This window comes from Saccoglossus kowalevskii, chromosome 8 (genome assembly GCF_978046115.1).
Source record: "Saccoglossus kowalevskii chromosome 8, keSacKowa6.1, whole genome shotgun sequence".
Classification (NCBI taxonomy): domain Eukaryota; kingdom Metazoa; phylum Hemichordata; class Enteropneusta; family Harrimaniidae; genus Saccoglossus; species Saccoglossus kowalevskii.
The window spans coordinates 8439065-8464458 of NC_140648.1; the positions used below are offsets into that span (position 1 = coordinate 8439065).

Here is a 25394-nt window from a genome sequence, read left to right on the forward strand (position 1 = left end):
CCGCAGGGTGTATACCACATATGTTAAGTATGTTGACTTATGATTGCCTCCTGGTACAGCTATTTGCACAAGGACGGCCTTTGTAACATGAATATTCATGAGCCTATTGTACACCATCACACAAGCCTGGACAAGCATTATGTCATATCACTTGTTAGCCTGATAAGTCGGCGTAGGTGGCGCCCTGGGTGGGGAACGCAGCAGTCCAGGGCGCCACCTACGCCAACTTGTTAGGCTATAGTCACTTGTGTACCCCAGAGATATGTACACGGCCGCGCTGTGATAATATAAAGGAGGGCGCATTTCTGGGTCAACTGAATCCCGTGAAGTGAATGAAAGCTAATTCGTCACATTTCTATCTTATTTTCACGATTGAATTTACATGTAAATACACGAATGGTGTGCAAAAACATCTGATAAAGTCATGTGATATTTTCTATATAACCCCCTAATCACACATTACGTCATCGAAGGACAAATTATAGTTTGCAGACTATAATGACTGTTTGAAATTTGGTGAATTCCGCGATATATCGATACATTCAGTCAACCATATTTAAAAACTCCTTTTGTGCTTTTTAGAAATCATGGGTTGACGCATCGTCGTTTTTAATTCTCCCAACCACATCTTGACAACTGTACTGTTTGTCAATCTCACACAAATTGTGCGATGCCACTGATAGAATTAGTACTGAAAATTGCACCAAAAAGTTACTAATATCTTGCTTTACTAGAAATATATCCATACACAAATTATTTTGTAATCGCATGACGGTAAAACTGTTATGGCTTGAAACGTGCACAGAATGTGGGATACAGATACACGTACTGAGTAAAACTATTGATATATTTACCATGTTGTATCGTTTTGGGCATTTTTGAACGTCGATAATTTTCTGTCGCCTTCTTTGGCGCGTGCCGGTAGTTTGCCTACACTGGTTCCTTGTATGATTCGTACGATATTCGTACAATTCTCAATGAATCAGTTTGACCAACAGAAATAATGACAACTTTAAATTGAACATAAACAAGAGGACTATGATGGTGTTTTATTAAAAATAAAAATTATTTTATTACACCTTAGTCAGCTAAATCGGTTAGATACGAAGCATTACTTTTTAGAGATGAACATACATACACTACAGAGGCCGAGAGTCGGTGGCGGTGTTAGCGCACAGAACTGTGATAAATGTCATGAATTTGTTTTTGCGTATCTGTTAACCGACTTAATTAGCTGATTATTAGCTGAATTGCTGTGTTATGTCTGTCATCGTTTAGGTCTATTTGAAGTTTTGGACGGAACTTGGCTCAGTGGTTTGGAACTAATTACAAGATACCGTCGCTATTCTGACATCCGTAGTTATTAATGTAGTGAACGATTAATCAAAAGATATGACGTATTCAGTACTTAGTGTGATTGGCTTTATGATTGAAGTTTACGCCTTAGAGTCTTTTTACTGCTTTGTAATTGGTTAGAGTTTTGAAAATGAATAAAGAGAGTTTGAGTTGGTCTTGGCGAATACTCCACGACAGACGCAGTCCGAGAGAGTCCAGGGGCGAGCCTTGAGGCAGTCCAGTCTTGGGCGAGTCTTGGTTCAGCCTTGTAAGAGTCTTGGGGGCTTTTCCCCAGGGCGCTGTGTCTTATAGAGTGCTCCAAAAGATCGACTAAGACGAGAGCTGAAGCGTATTTCGTTGTGTGTGTCTTATTTGACTGTAAAGTATAAGTGACTTTCCCGATCCCGTACCTCAAGGGGACGAGATAGAGAGACGAGACGAGTTTCCCCCGTGACAGTGTGGAGAACCCTGTGGAGAAGATTTTACCTATCACACGTGGTGTGAGAACCCTGGGCATTGTGTTTAACACACATTGACATCCTGAGAAGAGAAGTGAAATGGCGAAGGTGTGTCTTTCTTGTGAACCGAACTAACAGCTCCATGGCAGAGACGACTCAGAAACCGCGCTCGACGACTAACACCGTTACCAGTATGGCACCGATGTACAACGCTGAAGAGATGAAGATTTCAGAACCCCTTCGGAAGGACCAGTACCGGATAGGACTGTATAATTAAGAATTGAGCGACATTAAAGACAAGAAGATGACAAAGAACGACCCGGAATAACGCGACAAGAGAAGAGACGCTTATAGACTTTGATTCGAACTTTAGCTATCTGTGTATTGCTTAGAGAACTGCTCGCTGGACACTGTAACTGACACTGTGTAACTCAAGGACGTTGAACTCTTTTCCAGAATCCTAACCCTATTGTTCAGTAATGTAATGTATTGCTTGCTTTTTCTATCTTTTTTCTTACCTTTTTTTTGTGATGTCGAATTGTATGTATGTAAGCGCCCAGATTTTTGTTTTGAACTGATATTTAGTGACGTTCGAGGTCCTTTATAACGATTTAAGCGCGCTTCAGTGGACGAGTATTTGCAACACTGTGTTATGAGTTGTGAAGTTTAATGGAGTTTTTATGAGTTTATGAGTACGGAATATGATGGGAGGAATGATGCCCCCACGTGTTTTTTTTAAGAGTTTTAAGATTTGTCGAGTACAGAGATATCGCCGTTTTAAGAGTTGTTTTTGTTTACGTGTTGTTCTGGAATACTTCTGACGCTTTTTTTGAGTTGATAGCACCTTTGTAACGTTTTTTAATGTCTTTTTGAGATGAGAGTTTGGTGCGCTTATATACGTATTGTTTGATAACGCAAGCTTTTGTTCATGATTGACAGGATTATATGTAACTCAGTAGTTTCTATCGTTTTAGTCTTTTTCCCGTCTTTATTGCCAGAGGAGTAATGTGTTATGAAAGCGACTTTGTCTTTGCATTCTGTTTCCACGCCGTATGACTTGTGTTTAGATTAACGACTTTTGAGTTCAGTTGAAGTTTATAAGCGTATATGAAAGGAGTTTGGTTAATAGCTTTTTATTCATTGTTTATTAGTTGCCGCTTTGCAATGCTTTAACCGAAAGACGCATCCCTGGTAATCACGTGATCATGCTGTCGACTGCAGCGATTGGCTGATCGCTTGGTTACACCGCCACGCCTTAGTTTTTTTTTGACCTTTTGATATAGAGTTTGTAACCTTTAGTAACGGAGACAGTGTAGCGAAGGGTTATCTCAGCGAACCGTTTTGAGAAAAGTGAGTCGATTGCTAGCCTTTCCCTTGTGTTTTGATTCATAACCGTTGATATTTGCGACTTTATAACCATTGTATTTAGACTTTATAATCATTGTACTTAACTAGTGTGTTTTACTCTTTTTGATTTATTCCTTTTCTTAGTATTGTATTTAACCCGTATGACGATGAGTGGCTGACGGTATCTTTGATTTATGAACGTGTAATGCCGAGAGGCATATCTCAGTTTGGGTGAAGGGATGTGTCATGAATTTGTTTTCGCGTATCTGTTAACCGACTTAATTAGCTGATTATTAGCTGAATTGCTGTGTTATGTCTGTCATCGTTTAGGTCTATTTGAAGTTTTGGACGGAACTTGGCTCAGTGGTTTGGAACTAATTACAAGATACCGTCGCTATTCTGACATCCGTAGTTATTAATGTAGTGAACGATTAATCAAAAGATATGACGTATTCAGTACTTAGTGTGATTGGCTTTATGATTGAAGTTTACGCCTTAGAGTCTTTTTACTGCTTTGTAATTGGTTAGAGTTTTGAAAATGAATAAAGAGAGTTTGAGTTGGTCTTGGCGAATACTCCACGACAGACGCAGTCCGAGAGAGTCCAGGGGCGAGCCTTGAGGCAGTCCAGTCTTGGGCGAGTCTTGGTTCAGCCTTGTAAGAGTCTTGGGGACTTTTCCCCAGGGCGCTGTGTCTTATAGAGTGCTCCAAAAGATCGACTAAGACGAGAGCTGAAGCGTATTTCGTTGTGTGTGTCTTATTTGACTGTAAAGTATAAGTGACTTTCCCGATCCCGTACCTCAAGGGGACGAGATAGAGAGACGAGACGAGTTTCCCCCGTGACAGTGTGGAGAACCCTGTGGAGAAGATTTTACCCCTGATATAAATTTGAAATATTTGGTCAATGTCTTACAATACTTTGTAAATAAATAATTACATCCAATTGAAATGCATAACACTATAATGGCAGCACGTTTCGTTGAGTTATGTTAAATATTAACAAACCTCTGTAAAATATGGTAAACCCTGACTTAACCGGGAGATACACGACAGTGGCTTTCCACTGCACGTTCCACTGCACGGTGTGCGACGTGACGAGTGGCGGCGTTAGTCAAATATTCAATAACAATCGAACAATTCCTACTAGAAATGTGTCTACGCTTTGTAAGCTGTGTCTACGAATATGATAAAGTAATCCCCGGTATTCCTCACTCATGTAACTATGTAATACCAATCTCATTACAATCCCCTGTAGGTATAGGCTACATTCCATATATATATATATAATATTTATTGTTATTTTTTGTTTAATCACGACTTTTGTTTTGTTTTACTTGCTATCATTGATTTGTAAAGTTGTTATCGTATCCCGGTCGCATTAGTAGTCTTGGAGCCTATACATACATCAGATTTTTAATGAGATTCGATGTTATACTTCACCCATAGACCGTTGCTAGAAAATCAACAAGGTGGACCACATAATACTGAAGAGAAAATAAATATCTAGAGAATGAAACATGATATAAAAAAATACTATAAACTGCATTCTGCTTTCTGGGGGCATTATGATATTTTCCCGGTTTCCCGGCATATATATACATATAGATGGAAATGAAATTCGAAAACAAATTCATAACCAGTGAGTTTTCCAAAGAACCCCAGTATTATATTATATTGTCGTAATAATTTAGAAATGAGTATTATTATAATATATATAGTTACATTGTTACATTTCATAATTAATAGAATAACAACATACACGTGTTCGATGTCTTCAATAAGCCCATGTAGTCAAGGGTTATTCTATCGGTTAAACATCACCATTACAATTACCATTGATGACGAAGAACTTTGAAGTACATTTGTAGTACCGACACGTCATGACGCGCATTATTAGCGCCACCTATGGAGACAGAATTTACTGACTTGGGCTCATTGTAATGACGCCGAAAAACTTGATTTCTTTTATTATGATTGTTCAGACTTAAATTTTAACATCCTGTTTTCTGACTGACTGACTGACTGACTGACTGACTGACTGACTGACTGACTGACTGACTGACTGACTGACTGACTGACTGACTGACTGACTGACTGACTGACTGACTGACTGACTGACTGATTAACTACTGGTTAGTAGTTGCACGAGAAAATTGACATAGAAGTGTTATCTCGCGACAACCTAATTCGACAAATCTTTGGCAGCCCTAAATTGGGCTTCGTCAAATTTAACATCCAGTTTTTCTGCCATCTTCATCAGTACACTGTTGTTTAGCTCCATCATCTGTGTCATTAGTTTCTGCCTCTCAACTACACTGAAATGAAATTAGATATATAATATGAACGATTTGAATGAATAATATGTATTTAACCAAATACATGCAAATAAATGCAAGATTTTCTAAATAACGGAAACACATTAAGCCAAATAATAATAAGGAAGGAGGAGTCTAATAAATTGTATAGAACTAGAAACAGTCCAGTAAATAAATAAATAAATAAATAAATAAATAAATAAATAAATAAAATAAAGATGATAAAAAAGAAGACCATATGGATAATTTTTACACGTGAAAGTTAGCTATTATACAGGTCAGGCGGGGAATTGGGTTGACATAAGATGTGTTAATAAGATGTGTAAAAGTACGATTGATTAATTGATTGACAATACACAAACATGCATAATGCGTTGGCGAATTGTGTCATAAAATTCACCCTGGGGTCACTTTTGGTCAAAGAAATGGGTGTTTTCTTTAAAACATGGCTCGTGATCACCATAACAAAACATACCTAGATCTAAATTCTTCTATGTTTTCTTGCAGACTTTCAGCGTTAAGTCCTCCTGCTTCTTGCATGATTCTTTCCCTCTTCTCCAAGTCTACATTTCTTCTCGAAAAACATTTTTTAATCTGTAAATCAATGCGTTTTTGAGACGTTGTTATGGAAGAACGACTATTTCTAATTTTATTGGATTATAATAGAAAAAACTAAAAAACTCGGATTGCTGATTAGTCTCTACCAATAAAGTTCAAACAAGAAAAATACGCCTATTAACACTCAAATGCATGTTAAAGCGGGAAGGTCGTCACCTGCGCACGCACGGGAATTGAGTCACAAGCGACGACACGCTAAAAACGCAAAGTCTCATAGGTAGATGCTCGTTTGTAAACAATCACGCTATGGCCATCTGACGCATGCGCAGGTGACGACTCCCCCGCTTTAAGTTATACCACATATAATACTGTCTATGATGCCTGCTTGTAAACAGTTTGAAGAAAACAATGACATATAATGTGTTCTTAACCTAGCCACCTTCTATCAGAAACATAACACCCATTATTGCCAGATGCTTACTGTGCATCGTAATATCAAGCGATATCACAGCTCCATCAAAGGACATACCTTGGAGGAACACGATGTGCTGTAGGGTTCATAAGTCAACTGCGGCGTGTATAATCTCCGTTGTAACCAGGTTGGCATGCTGTCTTCCATTTGCTCCAACATGTTTACCTATAAATATATTGAATTAATATCATCACCGTATATTCGCCATGCAGATTCTGAAAATAATCGCAATATGTATGCAGCACGTGACAATGAAACGAGTAGTGGACTGCGAAACAAACGCCAGTTGCATGCCATCTCGGGGATCACTCTATATGCCGTTACTACCCCATGTGCGTTCCAAATTTAACGGGGAAAGGGGGGTGTTTTTCACCTACTAAAGCGGGCCCGCGCGGGAGGCAAATAGGCCTCCATCCCCACTTGATCACACCCCACTTGAGTGAAAAAAAAACGGCAGAGAATGTTCGTAATAGGAGTAGGATGTTCTCAAATATATGTCTGCAATAGGGGGGGGGGGGTTCTTCAATATGTCTGCTCTAGGTGGTACTACATTTACAGTGTGCCCGCAATAGTGGGTACGGTTTGGCAATGTGCTATTATTATTTTTTAGCAAGAGCGCACATGGTGTAAGGTTTTAATATAGAGTGACCCCCGGGCATGCCATTTTCTGATTCAATTGTTTCCCTCAACATCCATAAATTACGCCCTATAGTGACGAAGCGTTTAATAGCGTAAATGACGCAGCCCAAATCTTCGATATCATATCATTTACTCGTACATAAATTATGTTTTTGAAATATTTTACTCTATCTAATGACGAACGCGGTCGGGCTGAACAACCACACAACCAAACACAGTGATCGACAGAGGGGAACGACTTTGCCTTCACCCCTAGTACATCATTCTGACGTCACAGGAACGTTCCACCAATAGAGAGCGCGATTTATAGGACTACTTTATTTGAGTGGATATCGATAAAAAATTATCAGAATGTCTGGAATCCGTGGATAATATGCTTTGGCACGATGTCGTCCCTCAAATATTCAAGAATGCTCCTAAGAAGAGTTATTTTTATTGTTATTCCACATTTGGTCACGTGACCCATTGTTCTGGTTGCACGTTTATTAATGAAGACACTAGTTACCTCCATTTCTATTTTCTCAAGCGTTGCTCTCTTTTGAACTTCGTCGATATCGCCCACAGCAACACCAAGCTGAAAAAAAAAACATGCAAAATACCGCGGACTTTAATTTTCATACACTTGATCAATCGTGCTTATATTCCTGGCTGTGTTTAAAGCGGGAGGGTCATTACCTGCGCACGTGCGGGAATTGAGTCCCAAGCGACAATAACACACGCTAAAAACGCAATGGCTAGACGCTATGGCCATCTGACGCATGCGCAGATGACGACTCCCCCGTTTTAAGTATTACGAATGTAACGTAAATTGCAGCCGACCCAAGGCGAGCCCTAATTCACCAACAGCCATTACGCCCAAGCCATCGACTGGGACGCATCATTGGCGCAACATGAGACTTGTGTATGCGTAACGAAATATAAATAAACATATATTTACCAACAAATTCATGAGGAGTATCGGCATGAGAAATAAAAATAAAATATATAGAGGTGTTGACAAAGGATTAGCTATGAATCCCTCTTTGTGCTCGCGTCCATAGAATAAATCTCCGTAATCCAACTCGCCAACAGACATTACGCAGACTTTCACTAAACTCCTCCAAAATGTACTGAATTCGTCCTGTGAAAAGACAGACATAATTTTGTTAATTCAGAGCCCTCTGAAAGTGGCATTCAATAGTATAAGCTTCCAATTCGTAGATGTATACATAAAAATGCTGTCTATCGCGAGTAAAATATACACCCTCTATTAAACTGGATGGTAACATACAATGGCGTTTTTAGAAGAGACGGTCCCTATTTAAAATCGTTGTTAATCATACACACATATCTATAATCATGCGGCGATTGCGTTATTGTAAAGGTGTCACAACCAAAACCAAAAAATACTGCTTCCGTCCCTGAGACATTGGACGATTTGTGCACCCTTTTCGTACAAACATGAATTCAAAAACATATCGGAATGTTCGTCGTTATGAGTGAATTGTGTTGTGTGAGGACGATTGACCTCTGTGGTTCTCGTTTTAGAGTTGTGGAACAAACACACTTACCATATCAAAATACATCATATGCAATGCAAACGAGAAAGCGATAACGAACATCAGGAAGAGTATAACGATCTGTTGCACAAAGAAAACTCGAATGAACTACTAAAACAATATTCATGAAGTTGGTAAAACCGTGAACATTTGCAGTGTTGATGTTTATATACTGTTTTCAAATTTTATTGAATTAAGTTATAAATGATATTTCTCGAGATAATATGCAATAGTTACCTTTACAAACGACTTGAGGACTTTAAAAAACATGACGACGTATACACCAAACATGCTGATTCTGGTAATTTTGATGAAGAAGGACAGACATTTTCATTATATGTGGAGTTTTGTTGAAAGGGGACAGTGCAACGAAGTTCAACAACAAACACAAATAAAATCACCATATGAATGGTGCTGGTATATCTTCCATTGTAAAATATTGTCAACTCACCGCCTGAAATACAGAATTAAATCTAGCCAAGCACAAAATATAGCAAAGGATCCACTTTTCCATTGGCCGACACACGGACTATGACCCGGTGGGAATATGAAATATAGTGCAGTGCTGTACATGGCCCAATCCACCCAGTTCGATATCTCCATGAAATAATTATACCCCTAAAATGGAAAACACAAATAATTTCTGTCATTACATGTTTGCATTTTTTTTTATTTATCTTCCAAAAACAATGACATTAAAGCGGGAGGGTCGCCACCTGCGCACGCGCGGGAATTGAGTCACAAGCGAGGATAACAACACACGCTAAAACGCAAAGGCTCATTTGTAGACGCTTGTCCGTAAACAATAACACGCTATGGCCATCTGACGCATGCGCAGGTGACGACTCCCCGCTTTAAATGCGATTAGAAATGCATACTCACCGTCTGGATAAGTTCAAAGAACTCCCGTATGACGTTTATCACAACGTACACTGCAATATATAGTTGTAATACGAAAGTGACATCGAATACATAGTTGCCTGTCAGAATTATATTGCCATCCTGAAAAAAATATACAGACACAGTCAGCTGGAAAATAATAGTTGAAGATGCAACCAGTTTATAATCTATGTGTGGCCTTTAAACCACCCAAACAATAATAATAATGATACTGTGTCACGTAAAGTTGAACTAGTCAGGATGATTACGCTATTAAGTAAGATAATTGTGAAAATATGACTTGGAATGATAGTGAATGTTATGCAGTAATACTATACCTGGTCGTAATAAACACTTGTATTGCTGCCAACTGGTAATGGACATCCATACTCGTCAAGCCTCGCCGTGAATATATTAGGCACAACAAAACACAACGCAGTCAGTGCGGACAGGAAGGACAGATATATAATAAAGTCCAGGAAAAACAATCCACGACCAAACTTTTGCCTACAACATTGATTATTCATAATTACAAAGCAACCATTGGAATTGTGGCTTTACCTAAACAAGGGCGTGGACTTGAAATACCCAATCTGAATAAGTTTGTGGACGACACTTGGGGTACCTGATCTGAATAAGTTTGTGGACGACACTTGGAATACCCAATCTGAATAAGTTTGTGGACGACACTTGGGGTACCTGATCTGAATAAGTTTGTGGACGACACTTGTGGAACCTGAGCTGAATAAGTTTGTGGACGACACTTGGAATACCCAATCTGAATAAGTTTGTGGATAACACATGGGGTAACTGATCTGAATAAGTTTGTGGATAACACTTGAGATACCTGATCTGAATAAGTTTGTGGACGACACTTGGGATACCTGATCTGAATATGTGTGTGGATGACACTTGGGGAACCTGAGCTGAATAAGTTTGTGGACGACACTTGGAATACCCAATCTGAATAAGTTTGTGAACGACACTTGGGGTACCTGATCTGAATATGTTTGTGGATGACACTTGGGATACCTAATCTGAATAAGTTTGTGGACGACACTTGGGATACCTGATCTGAATAAGTTTGTGGACGACACTTGGGGTACCTGATCTGAATATGTGTGTGGATAACACTTGGAATACCCAATCTGAATATGTGTGTGGATGACACTCGGGATACCTAATCTGAATAAGTTTGTGGACGACACTTGGGATACCTGATCTAAATAAGTTTGTGGACGACACTTGGGGTACCTGATCTGAATATGTTTGTGGATAACACTTGGGGTAACCGATCTAAATATGTTTGTGGACGACACTTGGCGTACCTGATTTGAATATGTTTGTGGACGACACTTGGGGTAACCGATCTGAATATGTTTGTGGATGACAATTGGGTAACTCATATCAACACTCGTAAAGATGATGGATTGTTAACTCACCATTTTAGATCTAATAGAGTTCTGCAAACATCGTGGGTCAACAGGTCTCTTCGTTTCCATGATATCATAGTCTAAATAGATTATAGGAGGTAAATTTAAATATTGTTTATAACACCAGAAAACGGTCTTGTTGACATCGTGACTTTAGTTCACACATATCACAAACATGTAACACTGAATTGCACATATATCAAATATAATATTGCACATTTCATAAGAAGTAACATTTTATAAATTCCAGAGAGTTTGCTATATTGCTGGAGTAGGGCGTACTAGTAGTACATATGCTTGTACTGAAACAATGTGACTTACTTTGAAGGCAGTCCATTTCTTTCCAATTGCTAGTGATGTGACGGACGCTGGTCCTGGGTCTACATGCCGATAGTTATAGATAATCTTTAAAGATAGAATAATGCACAATGGTAAAACTCTACCAGAAATGTAACTGTAATTCAGGCAAAGCAACTAATTGTAAGATACATAAAATGAAATATTGTTTCCGAGCAGAATGATTAACAATCATAAAAAAACTGTAATCTCAGTGTTGACCCTTGGGTAACTAAAGTTGAAGTTATTGATATATAGTATATAGCAAACGTATTTTACACTGAAGATGAGACAACAGGTTTTACTGACATGTGCAATGACCAAAAAAACAAGATATTGGTAGGGCTTCGTGCAAGTGACTAGCGTGGCTACCATTATTTTAATATGTCTTGTATAACCCTATTTGAGTTAAATGGTTCACTTACTATAAGTATGAGTAATTATGCAAATTACTAACCTTCAGGTTAGGATCCGTGCGGTCACTGTGTGAAAAACGTACACACTTGTCCAGCACGATAGATGCAACATTCGGCAACTTTTCTATCAATCTATTAAATGTGGTAAATCCCTCTTTATCATGCTGCGAAATGATTTCCTGCCATCTAATAGGGATATGTCCAAAATAGACATTATAAGTCAAACTTTTGTCATGAGCTTTGTCATACAGCAATGTATGTGACACATTCACCTTCATGTCATAAAGCTATGTATGTGACACATTCACCATCATGTCATAAAGCGATGTATGTGACATATTCACATCATACCATAAAGCGATGTATGTGACACATTCACTATCATGTCATACAGCGATGTATGTGACACATTCACCATCATGTCATGAAGCGATGTATGTGACACATTCACTATCATGTCGAACAGCGATGTATGTGACACATTCACCATCATGTCTTAAAGCGATGTATGTGACACATTCACCATCATGTCATAAAGCAATGTATGTAACACATTCACCATCATGTCATAAAACGATGTATGTGACACATTCACCATCATGTCATAAAGCGATGTATGTAACACATTCACTATCATGTCATAAAGCGATGTATGTGACACATTCACCATAATGTCATACAGCGATGTATGTGACACATTCACCATCATGTCATAAAACGATGTATGTGACACATTCACCATCATGTCATAAAACGATGTATGTGACACATTCACCATCATGTCATAAAGCGATGTATGTGACACATTCACCATCATGTCATAAAGCGATGCATGTGACACATTCACCATCATGTCATAAAACGATGTATGTGACACATTCACCATCATGTCATAAAGCGATGTATGTGACACATTCACCATCATGTCATAAAGCGATGTATGTGACACATTCACCATCATGTCATAAAGCGATGTATGTGACACATTCACCATCATGTCATAAAACGATGTATGTGACACATTCACCATCATGTCATAAAACGATGTATGTGACACATTCACCATCATGTCATAAAACGATGTATGTGACACATTCACCATCATGTCATAAAACGATGTATGTGACACATTCACCATCATGTCATAAAACGATGTATGTGACACATTAACCATCATGTCATAAAACGATGTATGTGACACATTCACCATCATGTCATAGAACGGTGTATGTGACACATTCACCATCATGTCATAAAACGATGTATGTGACACATTCACCATCGTGTCATAAAACGATGTATGTGACACATTCACCATCATGTCATAAAACGATGTATGTGACACATTCACCATCATGTCATAAAACGATGTATGTGACACATTCACCATCATGTTATAAAGCAATGTATGTGACACATTCATCATAATTTCATAAAGCGATGTATGTGACACATTCACCATCATGTCATAAAACGATGTATGTGACACATTCACCATCATGTCATAAAGCGATGTATGTGACACATTCACCATCATGTCATAAAACGATGTATGTGACACATTCATCATCATGTCATAAAACGATGTATGTGACACATTCACCATCATGTCATAAAGCAATGTATGTGACACATTCATCATAATTTCATAAAGCGATGTATGTGACACATTCACCATCATGTCATGAAGCGATGTATGTGACACATTCACCATCATGTCATAAAGCAATATATATGACACATTCACCATCATGTCATGAAGCGATGTATGTGACACATTCACCATCATGTCATAAAACGATGTATGTGACACATTCACCATCATGTCATAAAACGATGTATGTGACACATTCACCATCATGTCATAAAACGATGTATGTGACACATTCACCATCATGTCATAAAACGATGTATGTGACACATTCACCATCATGTCATAAAACGATGTATGTGACACATTCACCATCATGTCATAAAACGATGTATGTGACACATTCATCATCATGTCATAAAACGATGTATGTGACACATTCACCATCATGTCATAAAGCAATGTATGTGACACATTCATCATAATTTCATAAAGCGATGTATGTGACACATTCACCATCATGTCATGAAGCGATGTATGTGACACATTCACCATCATGTCATAAAGCAATATATATGACACATTCACCATCATGTCATGAAGCGATGTATGTGACACATTCACCATCATGTCATAAAACGATGTATGTGACACATTCACCATCATGTCATAAAACGATGTATGTGACACATTCACCATCATGTCATAAAACGATGTATGTAACACATTCACTATCATGTCATAAAGCGATGTATGTGACACATTCACCATAATGTCATACAGCGATGTATGTAACACATTTACTATCATGTCATAAAGCGATGTATGTGACATATTCACCATCATGTCATAAAACGATGTATGTGACACATTCACTATCGTGCCATAAAGCAATGTATGTGACACATTCACCATCATGTCATAAAGCGATGTATGTGACACATTCACTATCATGTCATAAAGCGATGTATGTGACACATTCACCATCATGTCATAAAGCGATGTATGTGGCACATTCACTATCATGTCATAAAGCGATGTATGTGACACATTCACCATCATGTCATAAAGCGATGTATGTGACACATTCACTACCATGTCGTAAAGCGATGTATGTGACACATTCACCATCATGTCATAAAACGATGTATGTGACACATTCACCGTCATGTCATAAAGCGATGTATGTGACACATTCACCATCATGTCATAAAGCGATGTATGTGACATATTCACACATCACTGTATTTGTAACATGATCGCTGTCATGACATTCTTTCCATTTATTCCACGCCTCCATCATCATGTACCTTCACAGCTCGGTCAAATATAATAACCCTCTCACCGTTTATTTAACACCAAGACAGTTGCTGTCTCGTCCTGTAATTGCTCTGTTGCTGAGTCCAGGCAGTTTTCTCCTTTGCTGTTCTTCAACAATGGGTTAGCAGCCTCATAGAGCAGTAGTTCAGTGACGTCAGAGTGTCCGTGTGAAGCGCTTAGATGCAGTGGTGTATTCTGCAGAGGTAATGTTCATATCGAACAATTGAAAACTGTATACATGCGTTGCACTTCCAGAAATGTATTGATAAAAACTTATTTGAAAAAATAGTGTTTCGCATTCATAGTTCGGTGCTTACTCTGTTTTTGTCGACAGTATCAATATCTGCGTGGTTCTTCAGCAATATCTTTACTATGTCTGCATGACCGTTCTTGGCAGCCAGGGCAAGTGAAGTCCTCCTCGACTCATCTCTGTGGAATGAGTGAAGAAATTTATTGGGCAGACTTAAATTTGCATGAAAATTAATCATTGACTGGTGATATATCGTATTTATACATAACCATACCTGCTGGCTACGTCAGCCCCAACTCTCAGCAAATGCGTGACCGCCTTAGAATGCCCCATTTTACTGGCCAATAACAGCGGAGTATTGCCGTCTATGTCGTCATCGTTGATGTGTGTACTGTCAGTCTCAGCTAGCACTTGGAGAGACTCGTAGTGTCCTTTACTGAAAACAAACATTGTATTATATTCAATGAATACACTCTGTATCTGCCATTGTCTGTCCGTTTCTACTTTGAATGAGAGTGATAATATTTTTTTGTCAAAATAGGCATTAACTTCAGTCACAGAGATATCACGTATTTAGACGCTTACTAGGCCATTACAAAATTTGCTTTACGCAACAAACTACTACTAGAAAAGACCACTCCTAAATATTTGAAATACGACATACTTGTGCTAATTTATCTCTATAAAACCATAATTTCTATATAATATAATCTTCGTTTTGTCAAAATTGACGATACGGTTTTACACATTTCGAGCTGATCGACACATATTTGTTATCTGTCCTCGATTAGACAATCTTTTTAACTAAGTCGAGCGAACTGGTCCTTATATATATATATTATCGATATTACATAAATGCTTCTACGTACTTTGCTGCTAGATGAAGTGGTGTCCGCTCGTTCTGGTCTTTCCTTAATATATTGCAGCCATGTTTTATTAGTAACCTCAAAATCTGATAAAAACAATCATCCACTAGTAAATTAATTTAATATATGACATTTCGTGAAATCGAACAATAGATAATAATTTCCGCATGATTAGTTCATAGAAATGTTGTAGTTAGTAGATTACCCTTCTGTTTCCGAATGCGAGATTATGAAAAAGGAGTTTGATGGTCGATTTCAGTTACTAATAAACTAGTAACTCGTGAAATGTCAACTAAGGTGATAGATCACGCATAGATCAGTGTATTACACATATATATAGTTTCCGAATGGGATTTACATAAAGTTGACATCAACATTTCACAAAACGTTTTTTTTTTTAATTTGTTTTTAAAATTGTTAGCCAAGATGTGTAGGCATGAACAGTTATGTCCATTTGATCCAAAATTAACAAAGAAATTGTAGACAAATACAGCAAAAAATGTAAATATGCTGCAACAAAATTTTGGCGCAAAAAAATGACGGCGTTGACATTCGAACACGCGCTGCGCGACGACCATCGCGCTTTAAATATGCTCATACCTTGACATTTCCAGTTTCAGCCGCTATATGAGTGGGAGTCATCTCATTTTTATCCTTTTCATTCATGAGAACACATCCACCATTCTCCAGTAGCATTTCCGCCAAGTCTAAATGATTTCCATAGGCCGCCCAGTGAAGACAGTTCTTGGATTCACTGTCTTTGACGTCTATTTTAGCGCCCTCTTCGATTAAATACTTGGCCGCGGCAGTTTGCCCTTTCCATGCTGCTGACAACAGAGGTGTAAAACGTTCGATATCCCTGCCTTCCAGAACTGTGCCCTAATTATATATACATATATTCACATTCGAACACAGTAAAAACGACAATAATGAGCTACGAATGCAAAAAATGCTACGAAAACCCAAACTTGAGATTTCAAAACATTCTCCCGTGTTAATTTTAATTCAATATTTATTCAAAACTGTGATTATCCACTGCAAAAACACAGATGGGTTAGAAAATATAAATAGGCATTCAGTACTCAGCCAACAGTTTTAAAATATGCTTAGAACAAGTGCTAAACTATTATGCAAATTGACTAATTTTATTGATAGATTGACATATCGCAGTTTGCCAATTTTAAAAGAAAGAAATTCAAAGGAGGAAGTCAAATTTGCACAATCTTTTTGGTAAACCATTATCGAAGCCACTGGACATTTAATAACATTATTTTTAAACTCACAGAGTTTATTAGGCATTCCATGACTTCGAGTCTGTTGTACATAGCCGCCCTGCAATTGGATAGAAGTTAGCAAAAAATGTGCTTATTATATTTGAGTTGCAGAAGTGGGCGAATCAACAGTTTTTATGTTAGGTATCATTACAGAGTTAATATACTGTTGCATAACCTAATATTTACATTGGGATGGTCTTGCATAGTGTACTTTGCGTTAAAGCGGGAGGGTCGTCACCTGCGCACGCGCGAGAATTGAGTCCCAATCGACGATAATAACACTAACTAAAAACGCAAGGGATCATGGTAAACGCTTGTTTGTAAACAATGACACGCTATGGCGATCTGACGCATGCGTAGGTGACGACACTCCCGCTTTAAACTTTGAACAAACAAGAGTACGGGTTAAACATTGATGAACCACAGAGAAAAACAAGTAAATACAAATATTTCTTATTAATCTCATAATACATTTCAAGGCATTTATGCAGTGTGTGGTACATCGATGTTGCTGCAATGTGTCATACCCATTTTAAAGAGCCATTGCAACTATACAATATAAAATACTGTGTGCACACAGAACACATGCAACGTATATTCTCACCTGTGCAATGGCATCATTCGTTCGTTATCTGTGATAATGACATCGGCATCTCTCTCAATCAACATTTTGGCAAGATTTTCGTTACCAGTTACGGCAACTAAGTGAAGCGGAGTGTAACCATTGTTTTTCTGGGCATTGATGTCTGCTGAACACTTCAGACAATATTTGGTTATCTACAGAGAGGACACATGTATAGAACTCAAGGCATAATGGTTTATGTGAACTTAAACCAGAGATGCAACCATACTAGCCCAAATTGTGATAGTTGAATGCGCAGCGGACGGATAGCCCAAGCTTTTAAGTACAATATAGCATTTTTAAAGCGCGGTGGTCGTCGCGCAGCGCGTGTTCGAATTTCATGTAAATAAACAATGTATTTTACACGCGTTGTATACGTCGCTATGAGTCCCATATCGAACAGGACGCGACACGACGACCACCGTCATTTACACTAGGTATGGTGCAATATTCAAACGCGTCTCATTTAGAGCATTTGGTCATGTATGTGCATTACGATTTAGGTTAATATTAATCAACGATTCACTCACTTCTATATGGCTCCTGGCCACTGCCAAGTGCAAGGCTGTGCTGCCTTCGTCGTCCCTGTCTTCCATACATACTTTAGAACTTATGTCCAATTTCGTGCCTGAAATATAGAATGTATAATCTCAATAACCACATAATATAAATATAGTGACACTTTTGTTGAGGTTCTTTCAGAATAACGACAGCAAAATTTGGGTACAGCTGTAGAAATGTTTCGCTTTTATTCGAGGTTCGTCGTGAATGCATAGAGTAGAATGTGTAACTTACCAGCGTCAATAAGGAACATCATGGTTTGTAAACTGCCGCAAATAGCTGCAAACATTACGGGTGTGATGTTACTAATTTCTTTACATCGCAGTTTAGCACCGTGCATTAACTGTAAGTTAAACACATATATTGTAGAACTGTCTCCGAATTCACACAATCATCAAGAAACCAAAATATTGTAGAACCCGATATGACAACTGCCTGCCAGTCTTGGCGAAAAATGCTCACTCCGATGAGAGATATGATGAGGCATGTTGAAAAACAATGTCCCCTTTGGCAGTGTAATCTTTGAGTATAGCTCAACTTAATTTGGAAAAACTATTTTTAGTATATACTCTCTATCACCAACAGAATAAGCTAAAAGCGGTAAATAATTATGCAAATTACCTAATTAATATTAATATATTGCAGTACTACAAAAATCAAAATGAATCTGTATATAAAAACGGCAACACTTACAAGTAACTCACACATAGCCACATTGCCAACTTGAGCAGCCAAGTGCAATGGAGTCATGACGTCATTATCGCAAATATTAACATCCGCGCCGGAATAGAGCAGCAACTGGACAGGAAAGAAGAACAAATTATAGACGAACTTTATAAAAAAAAGATACAGTAAATTGTCGCCGTTGTTGTTCAACATTATACTGATATATATATCCTCAACTATCTTCAACTATAAACACGAAATACGAGCTGTACATCTGAGTAAGGGGTAGGCCATTTGTAATCATGGGGTGGACGGTAGATTTGTGGACGGTAATTTGCAAGCTAGTGTGAACAGTGCGGGTTCAGTCTATCATGGTTGTTATAGGTGGATGGCTCGTCAGGTTAATGTACGGAAAGTGATTGTATCGGGGAACGGGATCGCTCGACACTTATATGCACCATTCAGTCACAAAGACGCCAGTAGTAAAATATAGCCAGGTATTCATTGTAACTACAGAAGGAAAACTATCACATGCAATGTATTGCAACTACAAATTTTGACATACTAAAAAATAAAATAAAATAAAATAAAATAAAATAAAAATCGCACACTCTTTCAAACCCAGCTGCCCCACCCACACTCCGCCCAGTGATTTCCAATGAACTACCTCTAACTACAAACGCCAGCTCTATTCGTAGTTTTTGTAAAGCACACTGCAACTACCAAGCTTTCTTAGGAATACATCAGAGGCGGCGGCACGAAGTTGTGCACGAAGGGGCGAGATCTGTCACCAACCTTGCGTCAAAGACGCGACCTTACTAGGGGGTCTAGGGGCAGGCTCCCCCTAACAAAATTTTCAATCTAGACTCTCTGATTACCTGCGTTTTGAGGGGCACATTCTGCTGATACAAAAGGTTTCAGCTTGATTTTGGAGGGGCGACGCCCCCCCCCCCACATTTTTCCCGAGGGAGCGCCCCTCATCCCCCCTCTGTGCCGCCGCTACTGTACATGCTATGATTACCACACCTTTAAAGATTCAACGTTTCCCTGATGTGCTGCTACGTGTAGTGGCACTTTTCCATTCTCGTCCTTAGCGCCGATCATCGCACCGTGTCTGATGAGACGTCTTACTATATTAGTGAAGTTGCGTCTTGTCGCCATATGCAGGGCTGTTATCTTTTTACCTAGAATTACTCTGTTGGGATCTGCGCATCAAAACAAAAAAACTGATATGTCTTTGATGGCGTATTTATGCCGTCGTAGGTATGATGTGGACTACGAAATAAACGTTCTGTGACTACACAATTCAGGTAGTGTAGTTCAACTGGAATGACCAGAATGATCAAGTATAGTGGGCACTCGTCTCCTGCGCATGCGTCAGATGGCCATAGCGCTTCATTGTCTACAAACAAGCGTCTAGCCATGAGTCTTTGCGTTTTTAGCGCGTGTTCTTATCGTCGCTTGGGACTCAATTCCCGCGCGTGCGCAGGTGACGACCCTCCCGCTTTAGTGTCGTCGGTCGACACTCGCTGCTCGTATATTCCCGAATGCTTTCCAATCAACCAACTTAGTTGTACTATAAAATATTTTTTTGTGAAAGTTGAGAAATGCTCAAATATACGTTGACGTTAATCTTGGCACAAGAAAAACATTTATCTTTAAATATTTATAGTACATTTTAATATATAAATTTTACAATTCAAACTGAAAAGATGGGTTTCTATTGGCCGGTTGAATAACATCAGAGCGTTTTCAAATGATGTCGTAGTGCACTGTTCACGCTGATTGGTTTGTTTGATTCACCAATTTTGCACCTATCGTGAGATTTTCTTATCATCGCCACACTTTATATGAATCAGAATGTCTGTATGTATATATTATAATGAGAGGGGGCAAGGGTTATTTTCGTTCAACGTAATTGGAATATTTTTTTTGTTCGTACAACGTAAATTGAAAAAATAAATTCCGTAATTCTGTAATCACAGGCTAGACGTACAACGTAATCAATCAAATATTTGTTTCGTACACTGTAAAAATGTGTCATTTTTCTCGGTACGTACAAGAATTTCGTCCAAATAAAAAAAGTCGTAAAGAATAATCCAGGGAAATTACAGTTTCGAAACTGTAAAACGACTAGATGACACAATTGACTGCAAAATTCAATATTCATTGTAAACCGTAAAAACGTCTTTTTTATTTCCCCTAAACTGTACCAGCTACCCCCTTGCCCCCCTCTATAATGTACTCATTCGCAAAGGAACTTTATGAATCTTACCTGATCCTCGTTCTAACAGTTCTTGGACCACATCTTTCCTATTGTACCTAACAGCGTAATGTAGAGGCGTGGCTCCAAGAATGTCTCGTGAATTCAATAAAAATGGATCATTGTCAAGCAACTTTTTTGTCTCGTTCGTATTCCCCAGCATAGCAGCCTATCATGCAATGAAATATTAATATTACACGAATATTTACTTATTGTGGGTTGAACGTGTATGCATGATTGCTAGATGACAAGTGATGTGCTATAGTTTACAATTAATTCTAATCCAATATAGCAGATCGACACGTTATATCAATTATTCATGTTTTCGTATTGTATCTGTATCAAAAAACGAATATTATAACACTTGTTTTCGCAATTGTTCTGCATCAGAATATGTTCTACTCTATACTACTTTTACTAAGACAGTCGTCTGTGTTATCACATATTCTAGTACGGCGTCAACAATATTTTAAACAAGAAAACACATTTTCTGGTTTCTCTACTAGTCTTTAGTTGTCTGTTATTTTGCATATTCATATAGGTGATTTCCCGTTCACCGTGAAATCTCGCGTTTTTATAGTTGAATGTCGAAATGCCTATCTTTCAAGGAGGAATAGGGCGTTGGAGTACCCTTTTTGCATCAAAATTAACCATCATTATGTGTATAGCACATCGATCATTATTGCCATTAATGTCATTAATCCAGTGCGATGTGTTGACGCCATTACGACGCTATGATCTTTTTTTGTAATGTGTTTACATTCGATTTCACACTTAACGCGGGATCTCGCAGTAAACAGAAAATAGTCTATTGGTTAGTAGGTAATTTATAAATTCATCGAATCCAACTTATATTAAAATTTCCGGCCATTAAATCTCGTTTGAGTTTTTTACACATTACTAAATGTGGGTGGATGTTTAAATTCGTTTCCAAGGAAACGTAAATGCCACGGAAGCAGCCTTTGTTAAATTATAATCGACACATGAAAAGAAGTCGTTTCATAGACTGTAATACGAACAAATACTAAGTAGCCATATGGTTAGCTATATGGTTAACCGTATTAGTTGTTTTGTTCCACAGACTTAAAACTATTGAATGGTTTGGCATACTTCCCAATGTTACGGACTGTTAAACTTTCTATTGTTACTGACTACTATTGTTATATTTAGTTTATGTTGCCATGTTCGAGTAAATAAATAAATAAATTGTACTCTTTGATTTATACACGCAACATAATTGATTGCTGTGGTCAGCCAAGAAAGAGATAGCCAACATTCCATAATATATCCCAAACATAGATAGAACAAGCTTACCCCGCACCAAACATAGATAGATCATGGTTACCCCGCACCAAACATAGATAGATCATGGTTACCCCGCACCAAAACATGTATAGATCAAGGTTACCCCGCACCAAAACATAGATAGATCACGGTTACCCCGCACCAAAACATGGATAGATCATGGTTACCCCGCACCAAAACATGGATAGATCAAGGTTACCCCCGCACCAAAACATAGATAGATCAAGGTTACCCAGCACCAAACATAGATAGATCAATGTTACCCCGGACCAATCATAGATAGATCAAGGTTACCCCGCACTACCCTACATTGATTCGTCATTATACACACCTGCCAAATAGTCAGATTAGTTTCGTCTTCTTGTAAGTTCGGGACGACAACTTCCACACCAGATATAAGGTTCTTCATAGCATCGTCAAGGCGTGCTCGAGCAGACCTTAAGGTACGCGAGGGCTTTGACGATTGATTTTCAGTATCCTTCGTCTTGGTCACAGCCAATGTGGTCCATTTTTCAGTTATAGTGTTTTTAAGTTTCGGGTCAGAATTCACCGGATGAATCTTTCGGTTCCGTCGACCAAGTTTATTGGTCGCCATCTTTGTTGACATCGAGTGGGTCAGGTGATTTCAATTGTAAATTCACTCCGTCTTTTTTTGGCATTTGACAATTGTGAACAATGGCACAATGGACGTATTTTGAATATAATTACCTGTCAGGGACGCTTGCGTACAGACTTGCTGTCATTCGATCTACTCCTGCATGAATGTATAGGCAATAGGCATGTCTAACGAGGTATCGAATATGTTCTGGTTGTTTTATTACGCACAACGTTCACGCACTTTACATTACAACAAAGTTGTACCTGGATTCATATAAATCCAACTCACTAACGTACTATGCCCTGGGGAATGGGGGAGGGGGCTTTATGAATGTATTGATGCATATATTGTAATGAATATATGCATAACTAAGTTTTCATGAATTTGTATTTGAATATACACACTATGTCATGCTTTATTATAATATACTAGTATATGAACACTGTGTCCCTCATGTACAACATAGCAATCGTTTGATGAAATAAGGAAGTAGGTAATGCGCATGCGTTCGTTCGTTCGTACTGGTACAAACTAATAATTAGAAAACGTATTTGACAGTGTAGGTCTATACACTAACGCACTGATACAAATTGTTCATTCCAAGTCCGCGGGAAAGGGACTTCGTGTAATAAGTGGTGCCCTCTAGCTACGAAAGCTGTTGTGAAGTCATTGGATGTTAAAACACATTGTTCTTGTAAATTTATTTTATTCTGAATGACGAACGACTACGTAACAAAGTACAGTCGTCTGTTTCAACTACAATGAATACACTAATCTATGTTTTTAGGGTGCAGCTTTCAGAAAGGGTGATTTCCCAGTTGCTGTGGGAGTTGTGGCTCCTTATTTTGTTCTTCCCACGACGAAGTTGATTGAATTGCCTTCTATGGGAAGACCAATCACGATGTTATTTCTCAGCAAACAAATACATATAACTTAAGCAACCAACATTAATAATTAACATTGAGAAAATATGCATAATGATTTTTCAATTCAACGATAGAAACGTAGTAACAAGTACACGAACGTGGAGCATTGTGGGTAATGTACGGTTAGCAACTTTGACGAACAGAATACTTACAACTCTTTCCAAACATGTAAATAAATTACACCGTCCCAAATTTGATACAATTTCCAAAATCTGATCTTTTTAATACAAATGGCATCACATCTAAATATGGATAAATACATCGCGATAGAAGATAATTTTAGCATATTACATTATGATTCTTGTGAGCTAACGCATAAACATACATGTATAACACTTGTTCTAACTTCTATTAACGTGTCACTCTTGAAATAAATAAACGGTGAATTGTCAAATAAGTTTCCAGAAAAGAATTCTAATTATACATGTTTCTTTCAGGAAATGACATCGTCTAGTACAAAGAAGAATATACCTTCTCTATATGTCACGCCCTCTGACGTCAGTCACTGACCGATGGGGTAAATGATTGCTATGTTTGTTTGTTTGTTTTATCTCTAAAATACACACCTGGTCCATTGGGTTTACTTCAATTACGAGAAACCGACAACTTAAGATAAACTGTCATGTTCTGTGGCATTACATAGGGGCAATACAGACACGTTCTCTACCATGATAGTTCATTGCCACCAATTTGACGTCAATGTCCTTTGTTCAAAAGATTCCAACACGATATCTTTCCAAGATGTTCTGAAATGAACACAGACACGACCTACAGCGCTTTTGTTGCATATATCCACATTATTGGCGGTGAAACAGTGTCATTACAATTTTTTCCATGGAAAATGTTTCTTGAATTTGGAAGACGTTAACGTGTATATTATAGGGTTTATCACGCTGCCAGCACAGGTAATTGCAAAAAATAAATTAGTCACGCGTTGATTTCTCTCAACAAGCTCGTTTGTTACCAACATGCCAAGTACACACAGTGGCACGTAGAACAAGATGAAACATACAGCAAGAAGAATTGATGTAGTAATAGATGCACGGTTTTTAGACGTTTTACATCCTCCACCATTGACTAATAAAGGTTTAACAGCATTTTGAATTTTTATAATATTGTGGCAGATGTAACTATATGATGTGCTTATTATAATTAACAATACAAACACTATACCAACAGCTACTTTCGATACGTCTTTTACTTGCTGATCGACAGGAGTACTTTGGCATTGACGAATAAAATGCCAATGTTTGCAGTACACATTCATCATGATTTATATTAATATCAGTCTCAGAGTTTATAAGACGTTTTACAGTCAGGTACAATTTTAGAAGTGAAGTGATGACACAAACTATTAAATCCGCTACAGCTAATGATACCAGTTGAATATTCGTAGATTCTTATTGGAGTATACAATATAACACACAA

The 25394-nt window shown here is 38.1% G+C and overlaps 1 protein-coding gene across 2 annotated transcripts; it reads right to left on the reverse strand.

Annotated features, from left to right (window-relative positions):
- Window positions 1-5079: 5079 nt before the first annotated feature.
- Window positions 5080-23238, reverse strand: LOC102805478 (uncharacterized). Of its 2 annotated transcripts, XM_085502884.1 has the most exons (26): window positions 22774-23238; window positions 21150-21306; window positions 19901-20079; window positions 18902-19006; window positions 18443-18551; window positions 18178-18275; window positions 17630-17802; window positions 17035-17083; window positions 16352-16630; window positions 15755-15837; window positions 15160-15321; window positions 14953-15064; window positions 14661-14830; window positions 11766-11910; window positions 11294-11377; window positions 10982-11052; window positions 9878-10046; window positions 9543-9662; window positions 9112-9278; window positions 8898-8958; window positions 8673-8741; window positions 8060-8242; window positions 7628-7696; window positions 6541-6648; window positions 5929-6047; window positions 5080-5453 (listed from the first exon to the last, which is right to left on the reverse strand). In XM_085502884.1, exons 1-26 carry the CDS (start codon window positions 23047-23049, stop codon window positions 5321-5323), a joined length of 3450 nt encoding a protein of 1149 aa, XP_085359010.1. In that variant the 5' UTR covers window positions 23050-23238; the 3' UTR covers window positions 5080-5320. The 2 variants fall into 2 exon arrangements, with proteins under 2 accessions (XP_085359010.1, XP_085359011.1); XM_085502885.1 differs by lacking the exons at window positions 19901-20079; window positions 22774-23238 and having other exon boundaries at window positions 21150-21189.
- Window positions 23239-25394: the final 2156 nt, after the last annotated feature.